The 19,306-nt window shown below is 55.4% G+C and overlaps 1 protein-coding gene across 2 annotated transcripts in view; it reads left to right on the top strand.

Moving 5' to 3' along the window:
* The first annotated feature begins 18 nt into the window (after positions 1 to 18).
* Aloxe3 (arachidonate lipoxygenase 3) overlaps positions 19 to 19,306 on the top strand; it is a 21,946-nt gene continuing 2,658 nt past the window's right edge. The window contains exons 1-14 of one of the 2 annotated variants that reach the window (XM_055594279.1): positions 19 to 289; positions 549 to 753; positions 2,141 to 2,222; positions 2,934 to 3,053; positions 3,309 to 3,434; positions 6,282 to 6,385; positions 6,794 to 6,966; positions 7,671 to 7,814; positions 7,903 to 8,106; positions 8,191 to 8,277; positions 8,727 to 8,896; positions 9,526 to 9,647; positions 15,613 to 15,713; positions 16,231 to 16,401. In XM_055594279.1, the coding sequence (XP_055450254.1) occupies positions 143 to 289; positions 549 to 753; positions 2,141 to 2,222; positions 2,934 to 3,053; positions 3,309 to 3,434; positions 6,282 to 6,385; positions 6,794 to 6,966; positions 7,671 to 7,814; positions 7,903 to 8,106; positions 8,191 to 8,277; positions 8,727 to 8,896; positions 9,526 to 9,647; positions 15,613 to 15,713; positions 16,231 to 16,401 (1,956 nt within the window). In that variant the 5' untranslated portion in view covers positions 19 to 142. The remainder of the gene's footprint in view (positions 290 to 548; positions 754 to 2,140; positions 2,223 to 2,933; positions 3,054 to 3,308; positions 3,435 to 6,281; positions 6,386 to 6,793; positions 6,967 to 7,670; positions 7,815 to 7,902; positions 8,107 to 8,190; positions 8,278 to 8,726; positions 8,897 to 9,525; positions 9,648 to 15,612; positions 15,714 to 16,230; positions 16,402 to 19,306) is intronic. The other variant, XM_055594280.1, reaches the window with a different exon arrangement.

Here is a 19,306-nt window from a genome sequence, read left to right as displayed (position 1 = left end):
CATTCGCCGAGCCGCCGGCGGAGCTGCCCCAGGAGAGCCGCTCAGGACCGTCCCGAGCCGGCGCCCCTCAGGCCCACCTTCCCGCGCGGCCTCGTCCGCAGCTCACCCGCTCCGCGCCGCCGCCGCCCCCGCGGTCCCCGGCATGGCCGTCTACCGCCTGTGCGTGACCACCGGCTCCTACCTGAAGGCCGGCACCCTGGACAACATCTACGCCACGCTGGTGGGCACCTGTGGCGAGAGCCCGAGGCGGAAGCTCGATCACGTGGGCAGGGACTTCGCCAAGGGGTCGGTGAGTACGGAGGAGCCCTGGGGACCCCCCCCCCCCCCGCCCCCCCGCCTCCTCCTCCTCCTGTTGTTGTTAGCGCTTTACGTGGTTTTCCGAGACAGCGTCTCTCTGTGTAGTCCTCGCTGTAGACCAGGCTGGCCCTGTACTCCGCGATCGGGCTGCCTCGGCCTCCCGCCCCCGCCCGGGCTCGTCTGCGGGAGCAGGGGAGGCCCCGACGCGCGCCCCTGAGTCCCGGCCTCCCACTGGCTTCCCGCCGCTCCAGGTGCAGAAGTACAAGGTGCGCTGCGAGGCGGAGCTGGGGGAGCTCCTGCTGCTGCGCCTCCACAAGGAGCGCTTCGCCTGCTTCCGCAAGGACCCCTGGTACTGCAGCCGCGTCAGCGTCACCGCCCCGGACGGCACTGTCGTCCCCTTTCCCTGCTACCAATGGATCGAGGGCTACTGCACGGTGGAGCTGCGGCCGGGCGCAGGTAGGCCGGGGCCGGGACTGCGCAGAACCGCTTCTTAGGGCCTAGGAGCGGGGTCTCGCCGCGCTCGGGGCAGGGGCTAGGGTCGGGGTTAGGAACGCTGGCGTCCCAGGGAGATGGCGTCTGACCCAGAGCGCCCCTAAAGCCCTGACATGTAAGGGCCTCCTCGGTACTGTTTAGTGCTCTGGAGGCGCACACAGACGCGCAAATTCACAGTCGCGCGCACAAACAGACACGCGCACAGGCAGACTAGCGCACAGACAGACGCGCGCGCAGGCAGATGCGCACAGGCAGACGCGCGCGCAGGCAGATGCGCACAGGCAGACGCGCGCACAGGCAGATGCGCACAGGCAGACGCGCGCACAGACAGACGCGCGCGCAGGAAGACGCGCACTCTCACAGCAGGCGGCTGACATCCCACAGAACCCCCTGGGCCTCTCCAGAACGTGTCCTTCTAGATCGCAGAAAGGAATTAAGTTACAAGCCGGTTTCATCAGGTGGAAAGCCGCGGGGGTTTAGAGAATGGAGCGGCAAAGACCCCGCGCCTTGCTTCCTTCTAGCGTTTCTGGCGGGGAATGAAGTGTCTGGGAAGTGAGTTCGGCTCCCTTGCTGAGGTTTGGATTTCCAAGATGGCTTGGGGTGAGCCCTTTCTGCCTCCAGGACTGTCTGTTCCACTGGGGCAAAGCTAGGGTTGCTGTGCGTGCATGTGTGTGTGTGTGTGTGTGTGTGTGTGTGTGTGCGCGCGCGCGCCTGTGTGTGTTTGTGTGTGCCTGTCGTGATGAGGCAGAGGTGCGAGATGGCGTCCTACGTTAGCGTGAGGCAATGAATATTATTCCACAGCCTACAGTGCACTTTCCATATCAATTCCCACTGATCGTCAGAGCGCGTGGCGGCTCTATGTGTTTGGTATTTGTTCAGTAGTTATGAGGCGTGTGCAATGAGCCTGACACCAGGCGCCACGCCAGACACGGGGGACACGCAGTGAGTGTGACACCACGCCAGACACGGGGGACACGCAGTGAGTGTGACACCACGCCGGGCACGGGGGGGGGGAGCGGCAGGGGGGGGGAGCCGAGCGGGCGCCGGGGGGGGGGGGCGCGGCGGGGGGGGGGCACCCCGGCCGGGACGGGGGGGGGGGCGACACGCAGTGAGTGTGACGTGACTTGTGCCCTCAAGGAGCGCAGCGTCTGGAAAGGAGGCAAACCTGAGCGCTTAGGAATGCGGCTGTGGTTTGGCTGATCATCGCCATCCCTTCAAAGAGCTTCAAACCATGATGAGCGCGCACACACACGTGGCGGTGGCGCGCTCAGGGCGGCGGGCGCCAGCAGCGCGCAGGAGGAAGCGCGTTGGAGAAGAGCCTTGTGTAAAGAGCGGCTTTCATTCCCCACAGCCAGCACCGTGAGTCAGGACTCTCTCCCCCTGCTTCTGGACCACAGGACGCGGGAGCTGCAGGCCCGGCAGGAGTGCTACCGGTGAGGGCGGCTAACCCTCTGTGCCCTCTTCATTCCCACCTCAGCCTCTCTCAGGCTGTCCCGAGCTCTGAGGTCGGCCAAAACCTCGGGGGCCCAATGCAGACCCGGATCTGTGCTTAAACTTAACTCCACTCTAACAGTGATGGGGGCTCGACCCAGAGTACCGCTGTGGGCAGTTACCTGGCCCGGGGCAGCTGTGGCTCGGGAGTGCACACTCCCTGTCGTTCTCCTGTTGTTCTCTAGGCCCCAGCGCTCAGATAAAACCAAAGCCAGCACTTACCCACCAATGAGCCGTTCTCGTCCTGCTCCCGCCCCAGTGTACCCCAGATCCGCATACTGGAAATAAGTCCTGAATTTACCGATCTTCCTGCGCCTCCAGACGCATTGTGCTTTGTTTTTGTTTTTGTGAGGTTGGGGTGGGAAGAGCTCACTACGTGGCCCATCTCCGCCTTCGGGTTGTTGGGTTTCAGGTGTGTGTCACCACACTGAGTTTATCTCAACATAAGCCATTACGGCTCAGCAGCACAGTGCGGGCTGAGCACACGCAAGAGCCCGCCTTCCGCGTCCTAAAAGTCAGCGCCTCCATTTCTCCGGGTCTTTGTCACACATCCAGAAAGCAGAAAGCAGCCGTGGGCGCAGAAGCCACACTCTGAGAGGCCAAGGATTCTCTATCCCTATTAACCTCCAGCCTCTGTCCCCTCCCCTGGGCAGCTGGAAGATCTACGCCCCCGGTTTCCCTCGGATGCTGGATGTCAGCAGCTTCCAGGAGATGGAGTCAGACAGGAAATTTGCCTTGACCAAGACAGTACCTTGTGCAGAGCAGGGCAACAAGTGAGAGCCAGCGGCTTGGGAGGGAGCGGCGGGAGGGATGGGGGTCTGTGGAGGTGCCGCACGGAGGTGGGCGTCAGGGCCATACCAAGCCAGCTCTGTTCAGGGGCAGAGGAGACAGCGGGGGTCCTGACGTGTTCAGCAGAGGGAAGGGGCAGGAGTGGAGAACTAGGAAACCTGGGGACAGGCTGGAGAAGGAATTCGGGACAGGGACAGGTCCCACTGACGGTTCCTACGCCCTGGCCCGCCTCTCCTCAGCCCTGGGAACCGCTACCTGCCTGGCTTCCCCATGAAGATCGACATCCCGTCCCTACTGCACATGGAGCCCAACATTCGCTACTCGGCCACCAAGACGGCCTCGCTGATCTTCAACGCCCTCCCTGCGTGAGCCCGCCCCGCCCTTCACGCCTTCCTTCCACCCACGACGGGGTCCCCAGCCCTTCTCCTTACCCCGCTTCCCCTCCCTCAGATCTTCAGGTTCCTCCTTTCCCTTTGCCTTGTCCCTCAGGCTCCTCCCTATTCTTCAGGGCGTGGCCCCAGGGACCATGTGAAGCAGGGTAGAGGGGTTCTGCCCATCAGTCCTGAGGAGGTGAAGCCAGACCCGTTCAGGTTTAACTGCAAAGCCCCCATCCACATGTTCTGGATGCGTAACCTTGATTTTTTTTTTTTTGTTGTTGTTCTTCTTTTTTTGGGGGGGTATTGATGGGGGAGACAGGGTCTCTCTATATAGCCCTGGCCATCCTGGAAGGAACTCACTGTGTAGTCCAGGCTGGCCTCAAAGTCACAGAGCTACGCCTGCCTCTGCCTCCTGAGTGCTGGGATCACAGGTGTGCGCCAATGTGCCTAATGTAAACTTAATTTTTACCTAGTTTCTGGACAATTGTCTGGAGGAGAAGATGACCCACTCACTCTGACATCATAAGTTTTGCATTATTATTATTATTGTTATTGTTATTTTAAATGTGTGTGTGTCTACGTGAGTGCATGCCATGAGCGTGCAAGTGTCCACGGAGGCCGGAAGACGGCATCAGATCAGTTATAGGCAGTTGTGAGCAGGTATCGGATCCAGGTTCTCTGAGAGAAGCTAATGCCCCATTAATCACGGAGCCATCTCTCCAACCCCCGCCATCTCTCCAACCCCCACTGTAGGCTTTGAAGAAGGCAAGTGATACTATGTTAAAGATGATGCTAAAGCAAAATCTCTCCCTAGACGGTCCGTGGTCCCTCGGTAGAGGGGATCTGTGGGATCACCCGGGGGCGTGTGTGCAGTTACTAGGTTGTCAGGGTGGGCAGGCGGTGGCTAGGGTTTTCGGGGTGATGTGACGGAAGGGAGGAGTGCAGTTGCCTCGGGATATAGGAAGAGGCCAGAGGCCAGCTGGGTCTAGGATGTGTCTAGGTAGAAGCACAGGACTGAAGCAAGCCTGGGAGGTAAGAGAGAGAACAGCACGTGACTACGGAGTCCGAGTGGGGACCACGCCCCGGGTTCTGTGAGGAGACTCATGCAGAATTGCACGTGGGGGCCCAAAGGAGGCGAGGACAAGCAACGGGCCTTCGTTTCCTGCACGTGTGTGTCTGCATGATGCTCTCAGAAGCGCTCAAGTGGAGGAGGGTGTGGGGGGGCAGGCATGGCTGTCTGGGATAAACGGTGTGTGCGGCAGCCAAAGGTTCCTCCAGCTTCAGGACAGGGACATCAACCCGAGGAGGGCCCGTGGGGCATCGGGGAAGACAGAGTCTGAGAAGGATTCGAAGGTCTGAGCAGGAATGGGTCACCGGCTGGGGGTTCTGAGTTAGGTCAGAGGAAGGGGCTCATGTCAGGCAGCCTTGGAGGAATGCAGGGGTCGGTGGCTGAGGGCTGATCACAGGCTTTGCCGCGAAGGGCGTTTGCGGCAGGCCCCAGGAAAGGGGAAGTGTCTCTTGGTTTATTGCCTCCTCGGCCTCCAGGACTGAGCTCTTCCAGTTTTTCTCTGCAGCTCAGGCCTTGGGCAGGAGACCCTGAGGCAGCTGCATGCCTGGGACTGTGGAGGTTTGTGTGGCTGGGCTCAGCTCTGCCCAGCTCTCCCCCCCCCCCCCCCCCCCCCCCCGGGCTCAGCTCTGCCCAGCTCCCCCGCCCCCGGGCTGTGCCTAGAGAGTTCTCAGTGTTTGTGCAGCAAGCGAGCAAATACTTAGTGAGCTGTAAGGCCTCAAATCTACGCCCACCCCGGCCTTCCTCAGCTGCCCGCTGCACTCTTCAGAGCACATCAGCACCATCACGCTGCCTTCGTGACCCCTTGCTACAAGCCTACCTGTTCTGAGCTCTGTTCCTCTTCCTTTTGTCCAAGCCCTGGGGAATAAGCGCCTAAGAGGAGATGGGTGTGTCGGGATGCATGGAGCCCAGTCCTTCCCCCAGGAACGCACAGCGGGACCGGAAGTAACAGATGTGGGGTTATAGTGAAATGCAGGGGCTTGAGGGGAGTCAGTCAGGCGAGGCTTTAAAGGAACTGGCATCTGAGTCTCACCTAGAGGGCCAGACTGACCTGCGGTAGTAAGACATGGCTTTCCAGTGGAGACTCAGCTTGAATGAGGCTCTGGAAACAAGATCGTGAGAGCCAATCTTTCTCCCCCTCTAATGCTCATAGATGAAAAAGAAAAACCATAGCCAGGCATGGTGGTGCACACCTTTAATCCCAGCACTCGGGGAGGCAGAGGCAGGTGGATCTCTGTGAGTTCGAGGTCAGCCTGGTCTACAAAGTGAGTCCAGGACAGCCAGGGCGACACAGAGAAACCCTGTCTGGAAAAACATAACAAACAACAACAAAAACAAAAGGAAAATAAGAACCAGGCAGCGTAGACATGCAGAGGCCACAGAGGCCACAGCGCGTCCACACTGTCACCAGGGGTGAGCACAGCACGCTAGTGGTTGTGTTTGGAAAGCAGGCCTTGGTTGGCCTTGTCTCTCCCAGCAAAGGCTACAGGAAGGCGCTGGGGCTTTGTCTCTCGGGCAGAAAGGAGCCATGGAGTGTCGAAGGGAGTTTTAGAAGTCTGAAGAGAGGGCGCATCTCTTCTGTGCACACACTCCCTCCTCCCGTGCAGGGAGGGCTGCCTTTGAAGCAGGGCCTCACTCTAGCGCCAGACTTCCCTCCTGTGTGGGTTCTTCGGCACCTCTCCTTGGGAAATGGCCCGGCTGATTGTCTCCAGCCTGGAGCACAGGTCTCCTGCTGGCCCCACCGCCAGCTGTCACCTTCTGTCCCTCAGATCCCTGGGCATGAAGATTCGAGGTCTGCTGGACCGCAGGGGCTCCTGGAAGAAGCTGGACGACATCAGGAACATCTTCTGGTGCCACAAGACCTTCACCACAGGTACGCAGAGCCACGCGGGCGCCTGTCCTTTACCATGACTCCCGCCCATGGCAATTGCTGGATCCCAGTGGGAACCTCCTCAGACAGGACTGGGAGAGACCATAGAGACATCACTGACCCGAAGGGACTCATGCCCATTTGAGAAGACCTGACCTCTGTCAGGGCACTTGACTCCCTTCCTCACCTTACCACCAGATGGTCCGGGGTTTGGGATCAGAGAGACCCTGGTTCTAACCCCAGAGCTGCCGCTGTCTGTCAGTGTCTGGCATAACTGAAAGTGCAGTTATAGCCCCTTGTGTTGTTGCTGGGGGGAAACGAGCCGTGATGCGGGGCAGAGGCTGCGCAGGACCAGAGTTTGGAACATAGTTTCCAGAGCGTCTGGTTCCCTCTCTCGCCCCCTCCCCACAGAGTACGTGGCGGAGCACTGGTATGAGGACAGCTTCTTTGGGTACCAGTACCTCAACGGCGTCAACCCCGTCATGCTCCATTGCCTCTCCAGCTTGCCCAGCAAGCTGCCCGTCACCAATGACATGGTGGCGCCTCTGCTGGGCCCGGGCACCTGCCTACAAACAGAGCTAGAGGTGAGTGAAAACCTCAGCAGTGGACATGAGGAGGGAGGCGGGTGGGTAGCCATTGTGGGCTATGGCTGTAGAGAAGAGGTGGCATGGTTCAGGTCTGGGCCCATCCACAGGGGAGGCGTGTCTGTCTGTCAAGAACAGATAGGGGGGAGGCCCAGGTGGGTCTTGGGGTTATTTGAGGCCTGTTTCAGGGTCTGAGAGATCCCAAGTGTTGAAGCCAAGATGGCTGCTTTAGGACAGGCCTGCCGAGACCGGCAGGTGTAGCAGAGACGATTACAAAGGATGGGAACTGAGGATGTGGAGCGGTTGGCGACCTGGTCTCTGGTGACAGCCAAGCCCTCAGACATTCTCCGAGGCTGTGGCTGTGGCTGTAGACTCACTGTGTATTGCTTTTGCTGTTGTTGGATACGCTGAGGTCAGAGGAGGGGATTCCTTCTGAGCTGAGGGAGTAGGACGAACAAGGTATGGGGGGAGGAGCAGAAGCTGGCCTGTGCAAGCCCAGAGGCCAGGGGAGGGATTGCACAATGGCAGACTCAGCTAGACCTCATTCCGGACATTCTGGGAAGGGTGCGGTACGCAGCGTCATCGGCCATTAGTGCAGGCAGCAAGAATTGCTGAATCTCGAACCGGGGACCTCAGAGAGAAAAAGAGGGACACGGCGGGGTGGGGGGCAGAGGGTTTGTTAAATCTCCGTGGGCCTTCTCCAGAGGGGCCACATCTTCCTAGCGGACTACTGGATCCTGGCGGACGCCCCTGTCCATTGCCTAAACGGCAGCCAACAGTACGTGGCCGCCCCGCTCTGCCTGCTGTGGCTCAGCCCGCAGGGGGCGCTGCTGCCCGTGGCCATCCAGGTGAGCGCGGGGGAGGGCTCGCGGAGCGGGGCGGCGGCTGACCCGGCGACCCCGGCCGAGGCACGCCTCTCACTGCTCCCGCACGCAGCTCAGCCAGACCCCGGGGCCGGAGAGCCCCATCTTCCTGCCCACTGACTGCGAGATGGACTGGCTGCTGGCCAAGACGTGGGTGCGCAACTCCGAGTTCCTGGTGCACGAGAACAACACGCATTTCCTGTGCACGCATCTGCTCTGCGAGGCCTTCTCCATGGCCACCCTGCGTCAGCTGCCGCTCTGTCACCCCATCTACAAGGTCGGCGGGGCGCTGGGTCAGCGCGGAGGGGCGGGGCCGCGGCCCTCCCGGACCCCGGCTCACGCGACCTCGCTCCTCTCGCAGCTGCTGCTTCCCCACACTCGCTACACGCTGCAGGTGAACACCATCGCGAGGGCCACGCTGCTCAACCCGGAAGGCCTCGTGGACAAGGTGCAGCCTCCCCGCCACCACATAAGGCCCCGCCCACAAGTTGTGCCCTCGCTCCCTAGACCCTTGCATAATCCCCGCCCGCCTCTTCCTAGAAGCTGTTTGCCCCTCCCCTAGGCCTTGACCCAGGCTGGCCAATGCCACCCCACCCATGGGCTAGACCCCGTCAAAAGTAGGTTTTATGGGCAGGCGGCCTTAGCCCAGCCCTGCCCCTAGCTGACCACGAGGTTCCGTCTCCCCGGCGTAGTCATTCTGTGGTTATCAAGGGTCCCCCTCCCATGCACACAGTAGGTCCTCAGCCTGCTTTAGGCAGCCTGGTGTTAGTATTGGATCCGTGGTCCTCGGCTGCGGGATAAATCGCATGTGCTGACCCACTTGTGCCAGCCGGTCTCCAGGCCCTGGGGTGGGATGCGGGCCAGCTTGGGAAGCCCAGCTGTGTGCTGTGTCCCCAGGTCACGTCCATCGGCAGGCGCGGCCTCATCTACCTCATGAGCACAGGGCTGGCGCACTTCACCTACACCGACTTCTGCCTTCCCGATAGCCTGCGAGCTCGCGGTGTCCTGACCATCCCCAACTACCACTACCGCGACGACGGCCTGAAGATCTGGGCGGCTATTGAGAGGTGGGGGCGGGGTGGGGGCGCTGCAGCGCGGGCTCGAGCGTGGAGGCTTGGGCGCTAGGTGTTCTCAGACTCCCGAGAACAGGCGCTGGCAGGCAGGTTTCCGGTGAGATCCCAAGACTGTGAGTTCACAGGGAGGGGGTGCCTTGTCCAGAGGACTCAGCTTGGGCTCGCTGAGGTAGGCAGGGTGTCTTCCTCCTGTCTGCTGACCAGGAAGGGAGGGGAACACGGTGTAGGCTCTGCTCTTCATGGCCTCCCAGGGAGGCGACCCAAAACGTCCTTGATTTGGAGAGTGGGGGGACTTTCCGTTGTTTGTTTTGGTTTTCCAGACAGGGTTTCTCTGTGTAGCCTTGGCTGGCCTGGACTCGCCTTGTAGACCAGGCTGGCCTCGAACTCACAGAGATCCACCTGCCTCTGCCGCCAGCGCCCAAATAGAGAGGCAGAGAGGTGAGGACTGAAGCGAGTCAGCGGTTCCAGCCAGATCTGGGGGTCATACTGAAGTCATCGTCCATCTTTCAGGACTCTTGGTGGCCGGCGCTGGCCTCTCCCCTCCCTGAGCATCTGTGGGCCTCAAAGTCTGGCCTAGCTAGGCTCATGCTCATTGCAGGGGCAGCAGCATTTTTTCCTTGCAGGTTCGTCTCAGAGATTGTGAGTTACTATTATCCCAGCGATGCGTCCGTGCAGCAGGACTCCGAGCTGCAGGCCTGGGTGGGCGAGATTTTTGCTCAGGCGTTCCTCAGCCGGGAGAGCTCAGGTATCCCCCTCTGTCTTTACCCACACCGCCCACAACTCTTGACAATCCAATTCTCATCCGCACCTACCTCTACCTCCATTAATCAGTTCTTATTACTGAAATCCACACTGTTACCTGCTGCAGGGGATGGAACCCAGAACCTCACTCATGCTAAGTGAGGGCTCTACCGCTGAGCTGCATCTCTGAAAGCCATACCACGCTGTCCTATTTAACTGCTGAGGCGGGATTCTAAACCGGCTTGGACTATTTCCAAAGCTGTTGCTTTTCAGCCCTGGTCCTGTGGTTCCTCCGCCTTATGTACACTTATTTGCTGTCCAGCATGTGGCGGGGCCACCTCTGACTTTAGCAGACTCCGGAGCTCTCTCTCCTGTGTAATCATCTTGCTAGGTGGTCATGTGAGCCACTGAACTCTCTTTCCCCCTCTCACTCCCGTGGTCATGAGCTTCTCTCTGGGGTGATTGGTCTTGCCGAGGCTGGCTCCTGGTTTACGCTGCTCCTCACCGAAGCCACGGCTGGCGCCTCCCTGCCTTCTCCAGCTTCTGTTCCTCAGATACAGTGCCAAGCAGAGGCCCCACACTGCCCTCCCTCCCTTAGCCTTCTCTCAGTCCAGAGATGTGGCCTCTTGCTCCCTGGTAATCCTCCTAACTCCTGGCCAGCCTGGCTCCATGACTCCTCTCTACACACCCCTAATTGGAGGAACCTTTCTGTGGCTCCTCCATAGCACAGTTCCAGATTCAGAAGTCCCAACCAACATGGCCTTCCCAAAGGACCTCTCTCTCTGTCCAATGTCTTTCCTGTCTCTGTCTCTCTGTCTCCTCTCTCCTCTGTCTCTCTATCTCTCTGTCTCTCTCCCATTGTTGTTTTGAGACAGGAACTCACCATATAGACCTTACTAACCTGGAACTCTTTGTAGACCAGGCTGTCCTTAAACTCACAGAGCTCAGTCTGCCTCTAACCCTGAGTGCTGGGATTAAAGGTCTTTGTCACCATGACCCGCTGTTTTTTAAAGCTTTGTTTTTTGTTTTTGAAACAGAGTTTCTCTGTGTGCTGTCCCAGCACTCACTTTGTATACCAGGCTGGCCTCCAACTCAGATACCCGCTGGCCTCTGCCACCCAAGTGCTGCCATGATTGTCTATTTTTTTCTATATTTGTTTGCTTGGTCTGTGTGTGCAGGGGGCACAACAGTGCATGTGTGGAAGTCAGAGGTCACTTACAGGATCAGTCCCCTCCTTCCCCTGTATGGGTCCCAGGGATCGGGCGGCACGTGCCCCTAACTGTGGAGCCTTTGCTTGCATTAAAGCGCTCAAATGTCATCTACCAGTTTCCCTCACCCTGGCCTGGGTCTTCTTGGTAGGCGGGCGGCTGTTTAGCTGACTGGTTGCTTCTGGTGGCTACTCAGGGGAGTTCTGACTGGGGAAACCCAGGAAAACGGTAGTTTCAAGTCCCCTCTAGACAGAACAACGACGGCAGTCCTATCCAGAAGGGACTTTGTATTTTTTTTTAATCTTTTAGACAAAAGTTTTCAAACACATAGCATACTAATAAACACTGTTTAACCCACCCACCAGATTCTATAATGGCTGACATTTTGCCCTATTTGGTTAATCCGTTGTTGGAGTTTGTTTGATCTAGACAGCATCTTACTATGTAGCCCTAGCTGGCCTGGAACTGGATGTGTAGACCATGCTAGCTCAGGCTTCTAAATTACAGAGATCTGCCTGCCTCTGTTTCCCTACTGAATCAAAGGCATATGCCAACCACACCCGGCCCACAGACCCCTTTTTGTAGCTCTGAGGATCAAATCCTGGGCTTTCTACATGGACAGCAGCTGTTGTACCACTGAGCTTTGCCATATACTTAGCAAAGTTGTCAGTACTCATCAGCATCAGCCTCCATTCAGTACAACTCTTCATTTCCCCATCTGCCCTGTTTTCCTGCATTGATCCAGCTGAGACAGGAGCCAGCCAAGGACCACATTTTATTTAAACTTTGAAGACTTTTAACTTAAAGCAGCATTTTATGGAGATTGTTTGTTTTGACAAGGTCTCACTATGATCCTTACTGGTCTGGAACTCTCTACGTAGCCCAGGCTGGCCTCAAACATTCAGAGGCCTGCCTGCCTTTTCCTTCCTTGTGTGAAGGCTGAAGGCATGCGCCACCATGCCCGGCTCGATGCTTTTCGTAATTACGTAACCTGTCGCCATGGAAAAGCCCAGGCTCAGGCTGGAGAGTGTGTCACCTTAGACCTTATCTAATTCCTTTCTCTTGCGTGGCCCATTTTGTTCCTGTCTCGTGTAGTTTTTGTAAACCAAAAGGAATGTGTAAGTGTTGCACATTTTTGGCGAGAATATTTCTCAGGTCTTTGTGGCACGTGCTTTGCATCATGTTGAGAGACACCTGATGTCAGCTGGTCTCAACATTAACAAGGCCAGGAGTGATTTCTAGGTTAAGGTGATGACAGCCAGATCTCTCTCAGATATTTTAAAGGCTGACCTTTCCCTGTGTTTTGCAAACTCACTGTTAATCATGATCCTAGCTATTTCTTTCCCTTGGCATTTGTTTGAGACTCAAATTGAGGTGGGCACAGCGGCTCACGCCTGTAATCCCAGCACTCAGGGAGGCAGAGGCAGGTGTATCTCTGTGAGTCTAGCCTGTTCTACAAAGCGAGTCCAAGACAGCCAAGATTACTTAGAAAAATCCTGTCTTGAAAAACCAAAAAAAAAAAAAAAAAAAGAAAGAAAGAGACCCAAATTGAGGTTTGTTTACTGTTGGTTCAGTCCCCCGCTTTATTAAACGTGCTTATGAGGCTGTAGACTACGCCACTTTCAGATGGACACCAGCTCTTCCAGCCAGCTCAGACGACTCTAGATTCTAATTCAAAGGTAAAACATACACACTGAGCTGCCGCCTGCACCAGGCTGTCGCGTCTCAAGGGACAGGAATAAACGCTGTAGAAGGCCCTGTGGCTTGGCTCCTGCATCACGTCTTCATTTACTTCTGGGTTTAGACAACCAGCTGGGATGGAAAGCACAGAGAAGACTACCCGCTCCGGGCTAATGCCGGATCCTCCGTCCCAGCCTCCCTCCCCTCAGCCTGGCTCTGAGCATTCCTTTCTTCTGCCTTCCTCGGATGGTTAATCTCTTATTGTCTGCATCAGTGCCCTGCACTGTGCCAGCGGCTTCCCCTTTGGTGTCCCCTCTCCCAGCCTCTTGCTGCTCACTCATAAGGCCTTCAAGGTAACTCCCTTGACAGTGCTCAGAAACCCAGAAGAGACTCATTTCCCCTGCCGAATCACAGGCATAGTTTCAGTCAGGTTCCCTCCCGGTCCCCTCACCTACCTCATGTCCCATGCCTTGCCCCTCCTGTTTCTAACCGTCTACTCACTTCATTCTGCCAACAGTTATAAGGCCCCTAGTATGTATTAAGTGCCGTTCTAGATTCAGGGTTTAGCAGGGAGCAAACGGACGGAGCTGTGTTCTTAGTGGGGCTTGACGTACTTTGGGGGAGATGGTGATCATCGACGAATGTGTCAGGTGGCTATGAATGCTGGGAAGGAAAGCAGAATCTTATTAGAGATATTTCATACAGATAGCCAAGGAATGGTTGTCTGGGGAGGTAGAGCTTAAGAGGTGAGCGAAGGGGTTGAGGGAACTAGCTGTGTGGACTCTTGGGGTGAGACCCCGGCAGTGGTACTGGGCTCTGGGTACACCAGTGTGCTTGAGGAATATGTCAAAGGCCTCCTGGGGAGCCAGAGCAGGGTAAGTAAAGGGAAGAAAAGCTGGGAAGGGAGCAAGGAGCTGGCAAAGTGAGTGACAGGGGACTCTCTAGAAGGTTCTAGTGGTGTGTGTATGTGTGCGTGTGTGTCTAATCCAGGCCTTGTATATTGCTATACCCACCTCCAACCCTTGATTTAGCCCCACAAAGGGCAAAGGTGGAAGTGACAGGATTCATCCAGGAGAGATGGAGGTGACTGAAGAGCGATGGAAAGCATGGTGGGCATCTGGAAGTCTTTGCTGATATGTATAGTGTGAAATAAGAGGAGCTGTGAGCCAATAGGTTTAGATCTAAGCAACTGGGTACAGAACACAGTTGTCAGCTGGGAGGCATCGCACACCTTTAAGCTCAGCACTCAGGAGGCAGAGGCTTTTGGATCTCCGTGAGTTGAGACTAGCCTGAATTATAAATCAAGTTCCAGGGCGGCCAGGGTCACATGGAGAAACCCTGCTTCAAGACAAACAAACAAACAAACAAGGACTGTTGTCATGCCAGGGGTGGTGGCACACGCCTTTAATCTCAGCACTTCTGAGGTAGAGGCAAGTGGATCTCTGAGTTTGAGGCCAACCTGGCCTACGTAGTGAGTTTCAGAACAACCAGAGCTGTTTTACTACGAGAGATCTTGTATTAAAAAACAAAACAACAACCAAATAATACATTGTCCATTGGCATCTGAAAGGGATCAGTTCCATGAATAAAGCCATGGACTTGGATGAGGTCAGTGTGGTGCACAGAAAGGAAGATGGAGGGCCGAGCCTGACAATACTCCTGTCTGCTAGTCACTTATTGACTGATCTGTGTGCTCTGGGACATGGTCTCACAGATCTCAGGTTGTCCTTAAGTCAATAAGTTCAAAATAAGCTACCTTGACATGATTTTCCGCCTCCACCGTGGAATGCTGGGATTACAGCCATGTGCCGCCAACGCTGGGCGTATGCTGTGCTGCATAGAGGTTTATGTAGCTCAAAACAGAAGAAAAAGCCTGTCCAGGCGTGGTGGCACATGCCTTTGAGCCCAGCTCTTAGGAGGCAGAAGTAGGCTGATCTCTGTGAGTTCAAGGCCAGTCTGATCTACAGAGGGAAACCAGGACAGCCAGAAAGAAACCCTGCCTCAAGGGAAACAAACAGAAACAACAAAGCCAATGAACCCGGGCCCTCTGCCATTATGTATTTTCTTTTTTTAAATTGTTGTATTTATTTTTATTGTATGTGTTTTATTGAAGCACTGGGTGTGAGTAAAGGCATGGGTACCATGTTGTATGTGTGAGGTCAGAGGACAACTTGCAGGAATCGATTCTCTCCTTTCGCCGTGTGTGCCAGGTGGGGGTGGGCATGGGTATGGCGGTGGGGGGGTAGCCAGGTGGGGGTGGGCGTGGTGATGGCGGTGGGGGGGTAGGCAGGTGGAGGGGCGTGGTGATGGCGGTGTGGGGGGGGGTAGTGTCAAACTCAGGTTGTCAGGCTCCGTAGCAAGGTCCTTCACTCACCTTGCTGGCCCTTTCTGTTTGGTTTTATTGACACGGGATCTCGCTGCAGTGCCCCAGCAGCTCTGAGCTGAGTTCCAGCCGTCCTGCTTCAGTCTCCCAGGTCAGATGTGACCTCTGCGCCTGGCCTCTGTCACCTTTCTTCATTTAAGCCTCACCTGTCCTCCAACGCAGGACTCCTCCTCTTCTCAGGATGCTGCAGCCCCCAGCTCTGGTTTCTGTCCCCGTGTCCTCTCTTGGTTCCGAGCTTTTTCTTTAATCTTTTTCCTGCCTTCCCCCCCCTGTGCACTTTTGAGTAAGTGCTCTGTGGTCTCTTGTCTCTTCTGCTAAGCAGAGGCCGCCTTGCTAGTGGATTGGCCAGGATGTTGATAACGATGACATGAGTAGCGCCAAATCATTAAGCGCTACTGTGGGCTAGAGAGGAAGTGGCAACGGGGTGCCTTCCAGGGCAGAGATAGGCAGCTTGTCGAGGCTCTGTCTGGAGCCCAGTTTTTCATCATTTCCCAGTCTCTCGACTGGATCCTATCCCGATGTCCTTCAGAGGCCAGAGGTCGTGATGGTGGCCACCCCATGAATGATTTTAGTCTGAGGATGGTTGTATTCAGTCTGGCCCTCTGCCTTCCCTCTCCCCTTGCAGTGAACCCCTGCGCTCAGAAGCTCCCAGGAATCTGCCCGCATTCACGCCCTCTTCCTTTCCTCTCCACACCCAGGCTTCCCAAGCCGGCTGTGCACCCCGGCAGAGCTCGTGAAGTACCTCACTGCAATCATCTTCAACTGCTCCGCCCAGCACGCCGCGGTCAACAGTGGGCAGGTAAGCCTGGGAGGGCAGGCGGAGGGGCGCTGGGCCGCCAAGGTGCTCAGTTCCAAAGGCCTATGAGGTGGCAGTGGACTTGAGGTCAGGGTTCTGCTTGAGCGAGTGGGTGGCTCGGGGTTGGGGTGGGATTGCCATCACCATCGGGGTTGGAGTGGTGACTGGGTGGATGGAGGACGAGTGCCAAGTGATGGCTGGGTGGAGTCGCATCTGGTTACACCGAGACCTCTGGGAGCTCGAGTTGGGAGCAGAGCTTGACCTTGGCAAGAGCTGGCTGCACAGAGCATCAAGTTGATGGCATGCCAGCCCAAGGCCTTTGTCTAGGGCTGCCTCCTCCCTGGGTTCTCCTCCCTCCACGGCGACTGGTTCTACCCACTCTCTGGGCTTGTGGAACTTCTGGGACTTCCCATGGTCTTCTCCTTTCTAAATCCTGAGATCTGGGATGGTTGAGGTGGAATGAGGAGCGATGGAGAGAATGCTCAGACATGCCTACCTGGGTGCGGGGTCCTCTCCACAGCATGACTTTGGGGCCTGGATGCCCAATGCCCCGTCATCCATGAGGCAGCCTCCACCTCAGACCAAGGGGAGCACAACGATGGAGAGTTACCTAGACACCCTCCCGGAAGTGAACACCACCTGTAGCAACCTTCTCCTCTTCTGGCTGGTCAGCCAAGAGCCCAAGGACCAGGTGTGTGCATGCAGGTGTGGGACAGAGTGGGCATCACAGGGCCTGGGCAGTGACGTGGTTACAGAAGGAGGGCTGCCGGCTACTTGCTGGGATTTATGTCCGCTGCTCAACTGCCTTGAGAGTCATTTTGTCTCCCCGGGAAATGATACTTGATCGCCAAGGACACACATAAAAAGAAGCAAATGCCACTTTAGTGGCTGAGTATGATTTTTATGTAACTTACAAATTATCCCTCTATCCATCTATGGGTCCATCCATCCAGTCATGCATTCATCTATTGACCACTCATTAATTCACCAGGAACGAGCATGGGGTTCCTCCCACATGCCAGCATAGTGTGTGATGCTCGGCACATAAAGCTGAGTGAGATGCCATTGCCACCTTCTTGATGCCTTCATGGGATGCGCAGGTGGATGAAGAGGGACAGGAGAGTGTGGTAGGAAGGGCTCACGTATTAATCCTCCATTCAAGATCACTTTCTGAGCGCCCATGGCATTCCAGGCACGGGTGGCAGGCAATGCACCTTGTTGTTCTGCAACAGAGGCAAGGAGAGGGCTTTGTGGAACCTCCGTGGGCTTGGGAGAACCCAGGCGTACAAGCTGAAACCTGTGGGGCAAGGAGCTTGGCAGATGGAGGAGGGACAGAGCTGGTTTCTAGGCAAAGGGAGGGACAGCCGGGAGTGGAAGGGAGAGTCTAGCTGTGTGTTCTTAGGATCACGGAGGTTCAGGGCAGTGACACGGCAGGGCAGGGTGACAAGCCAGATAGGACTTTGCATAGTATTTATTCCGGGGACAATGAGGCCACTCAAGGCTTTTAAAGTAGAAGTGACATGACTTAATCTGTTTCAGGAAGGGTGTTCCTGTGGCACTGTGAGAGGAACAGGATTGCAGAGAGGAAATGAGGCAGCTAAGGAGTTTAGGCCAAAGTGAGCAGCAATTGAATCACCAGTTTCCAGCATGGCCATTCATACAATGTCTTACCCCATCATGGCGCTCTGCCTTCTTGATCGCCTCCAGGCCAGGGTCATGTGTCCCCTGGGAGTGCCCCATTTCTCAAGTTTGGATTTATCTGGTACTAGAGACACTAGAAACATTGCAGGTTTCTTTATTATTTTTTTAATCTCTCTAGCAACTTTTTTCTTTCTTTAACTCTTTGTTGTTGGTTTTGTTTTTGTTTTTTGAGTCTCTTTATGTAGCCTCCTGGCTGCCCTGGACTCTCTTGGTAGGCCAGGCTGGCCTCTAGCTCACAGAGATCCTCCTGCCTCCGCCTCCCAAGTGCTGGGATTAAAGCTGTGTGCCACAACACCTGTTTCTTTACATTTTCTTCCTTCCTTCCTTCCTTCCTTCCTTCCTTCCTTCCTTCCTTCCTTCCTTCCTTTCTCTCTCTCTCTCTTTCTTTCTTTCTCTCTCTCTCTTTCTTTCTCCCTTTCTTTCTCTCTCTCTCTCTTTCTCTCTCTCTCTTTCTTTCTTTCTTCCCTTTTTTTTGGAGTTGGAGAGATGGCTCAGAAGTTAGAGCCTTATCTGCTCCTCCAGAGGACTCAGGTTTGGTTCTAGCACCGCCACGGAGGCTAACAGCTGTCTGTAACTCCAGTTTCAGGGAATCCAGCATCTTTTCTGGCCTCTATGGGCACCAAGCATGCTTGTGGTATACATACATACATACATGTAGGCAAAACACTCCTACATATAAAAGAAACATAAATTAATCTTTTTTAAATGTTTATTTTTGAGACAAGTTTCTCAATGTTTCCAAGGCTGGCCATGACCTCCTGGGTTCAAGCCCTCATCCTGTTTCAGCCTCTAGAGAAACCTGGACTATAGGCTGGTACCTGGTTCAATTTGTGTGTGTGTGCGTGTGTGTGTCTGTGTGTGTGTAAAATGGATTGAACCTAAGGCTTAAGTACACCCGAGCCCTTCCTAGCAACTTTATGTAAACTACATTTATGCATTGATTTCTTGGATAGGTGCACCTGCCTGGGCACATGAGTGCAAGTCAGAGGACCACTTTCAGGGGTCATTGCTCTCCGGCTACAAGGGCCCAGGAGGTCAAAGTCATGTCAAGCCCTTATCTACTGGTCCATCTCTCTGAGCCTTTCCTAGCAGGTTTTAGCCATCTTCTCCTCTGAAGACCACAGGAACTTACCCTCCGCTGTTCCCGAGGACTGAGGGAGCAAAGGGAGGGTCATTAGGAGGCCCTGTCCTCAGAAGCCATGAACTGACTACAACAGTAGCTGTAGCTGCGAGGATCTGACCTCTGCCTCAGTCATTGGATCGGATCTAAAGTAAAGCAATTTAAAACTCAAAGCTAGTAGCCAGGCTGTGGCCACACACCTTTAGACCCAGCCAGGGCTACACAGAGAAACCCTGTCTCAAAACAAACTAACAAACGGAAAAAGCGATAGCATGCCTTTACTGCCAGCACTAGGGAGGCAGAGGGCAGGTGGGGCTCTGAATTCGAGACCAGCCTGGTCTACGCAGTGAGTTCCGGGACAGCCAGGACTACACAGAGAGACTCTGTCTTGGAAGAACCTAAATAAATAAATAAATAAATAAATAAATAAATAAATAAATAAATAGTAAGCAGCTACATTTAAGACACCCGGCATGTATCGCTGGTGAACCTCTGTGGGGGAGAAAGTTGAGGTTCAGAAATTAGATAGATTGTTTAGCTCACAGAGCAACTGCGACGGCCTTGAGTTCAGTCTGTCATGCCTTGTGCTCTGCTCTTTTTCATGATCATACTACAGTTTCAGAAGTTAGGTATCAGTGTGATAAATAAAACATAAAGCTGTAATTTTTTTTTTTTTTAAGACAGGTCTTTATGTAGCTCTGGCCGGCCTGGAACTCACAGAGATCCTCCTGCCTCTGCCTCTGCCTCTGCCTCTGCCTCTGCCTCTGCCTCTGCC

The sequence above is a fragment of the Psammomys obesus genome, unplaced genomic scaffold, assembly GCF_907164565.1.
Source record: "Psammomys obesus unplaced genomic scaffold, mPsaObe1.curated_primary_1811, whole genome shotgun sequence".
Taxonomy (NCBI): Eukaryota; Metazoa; Chordata; class Mammalia; order Rodentia; family Muridae; genus Psammomys; species Psammomys obesus.
The sequence above is the reverse complement of the archived record's forward strand: the minus strand, read 5'-3'. Positions and strand labels throughout refer to the sequence as shown.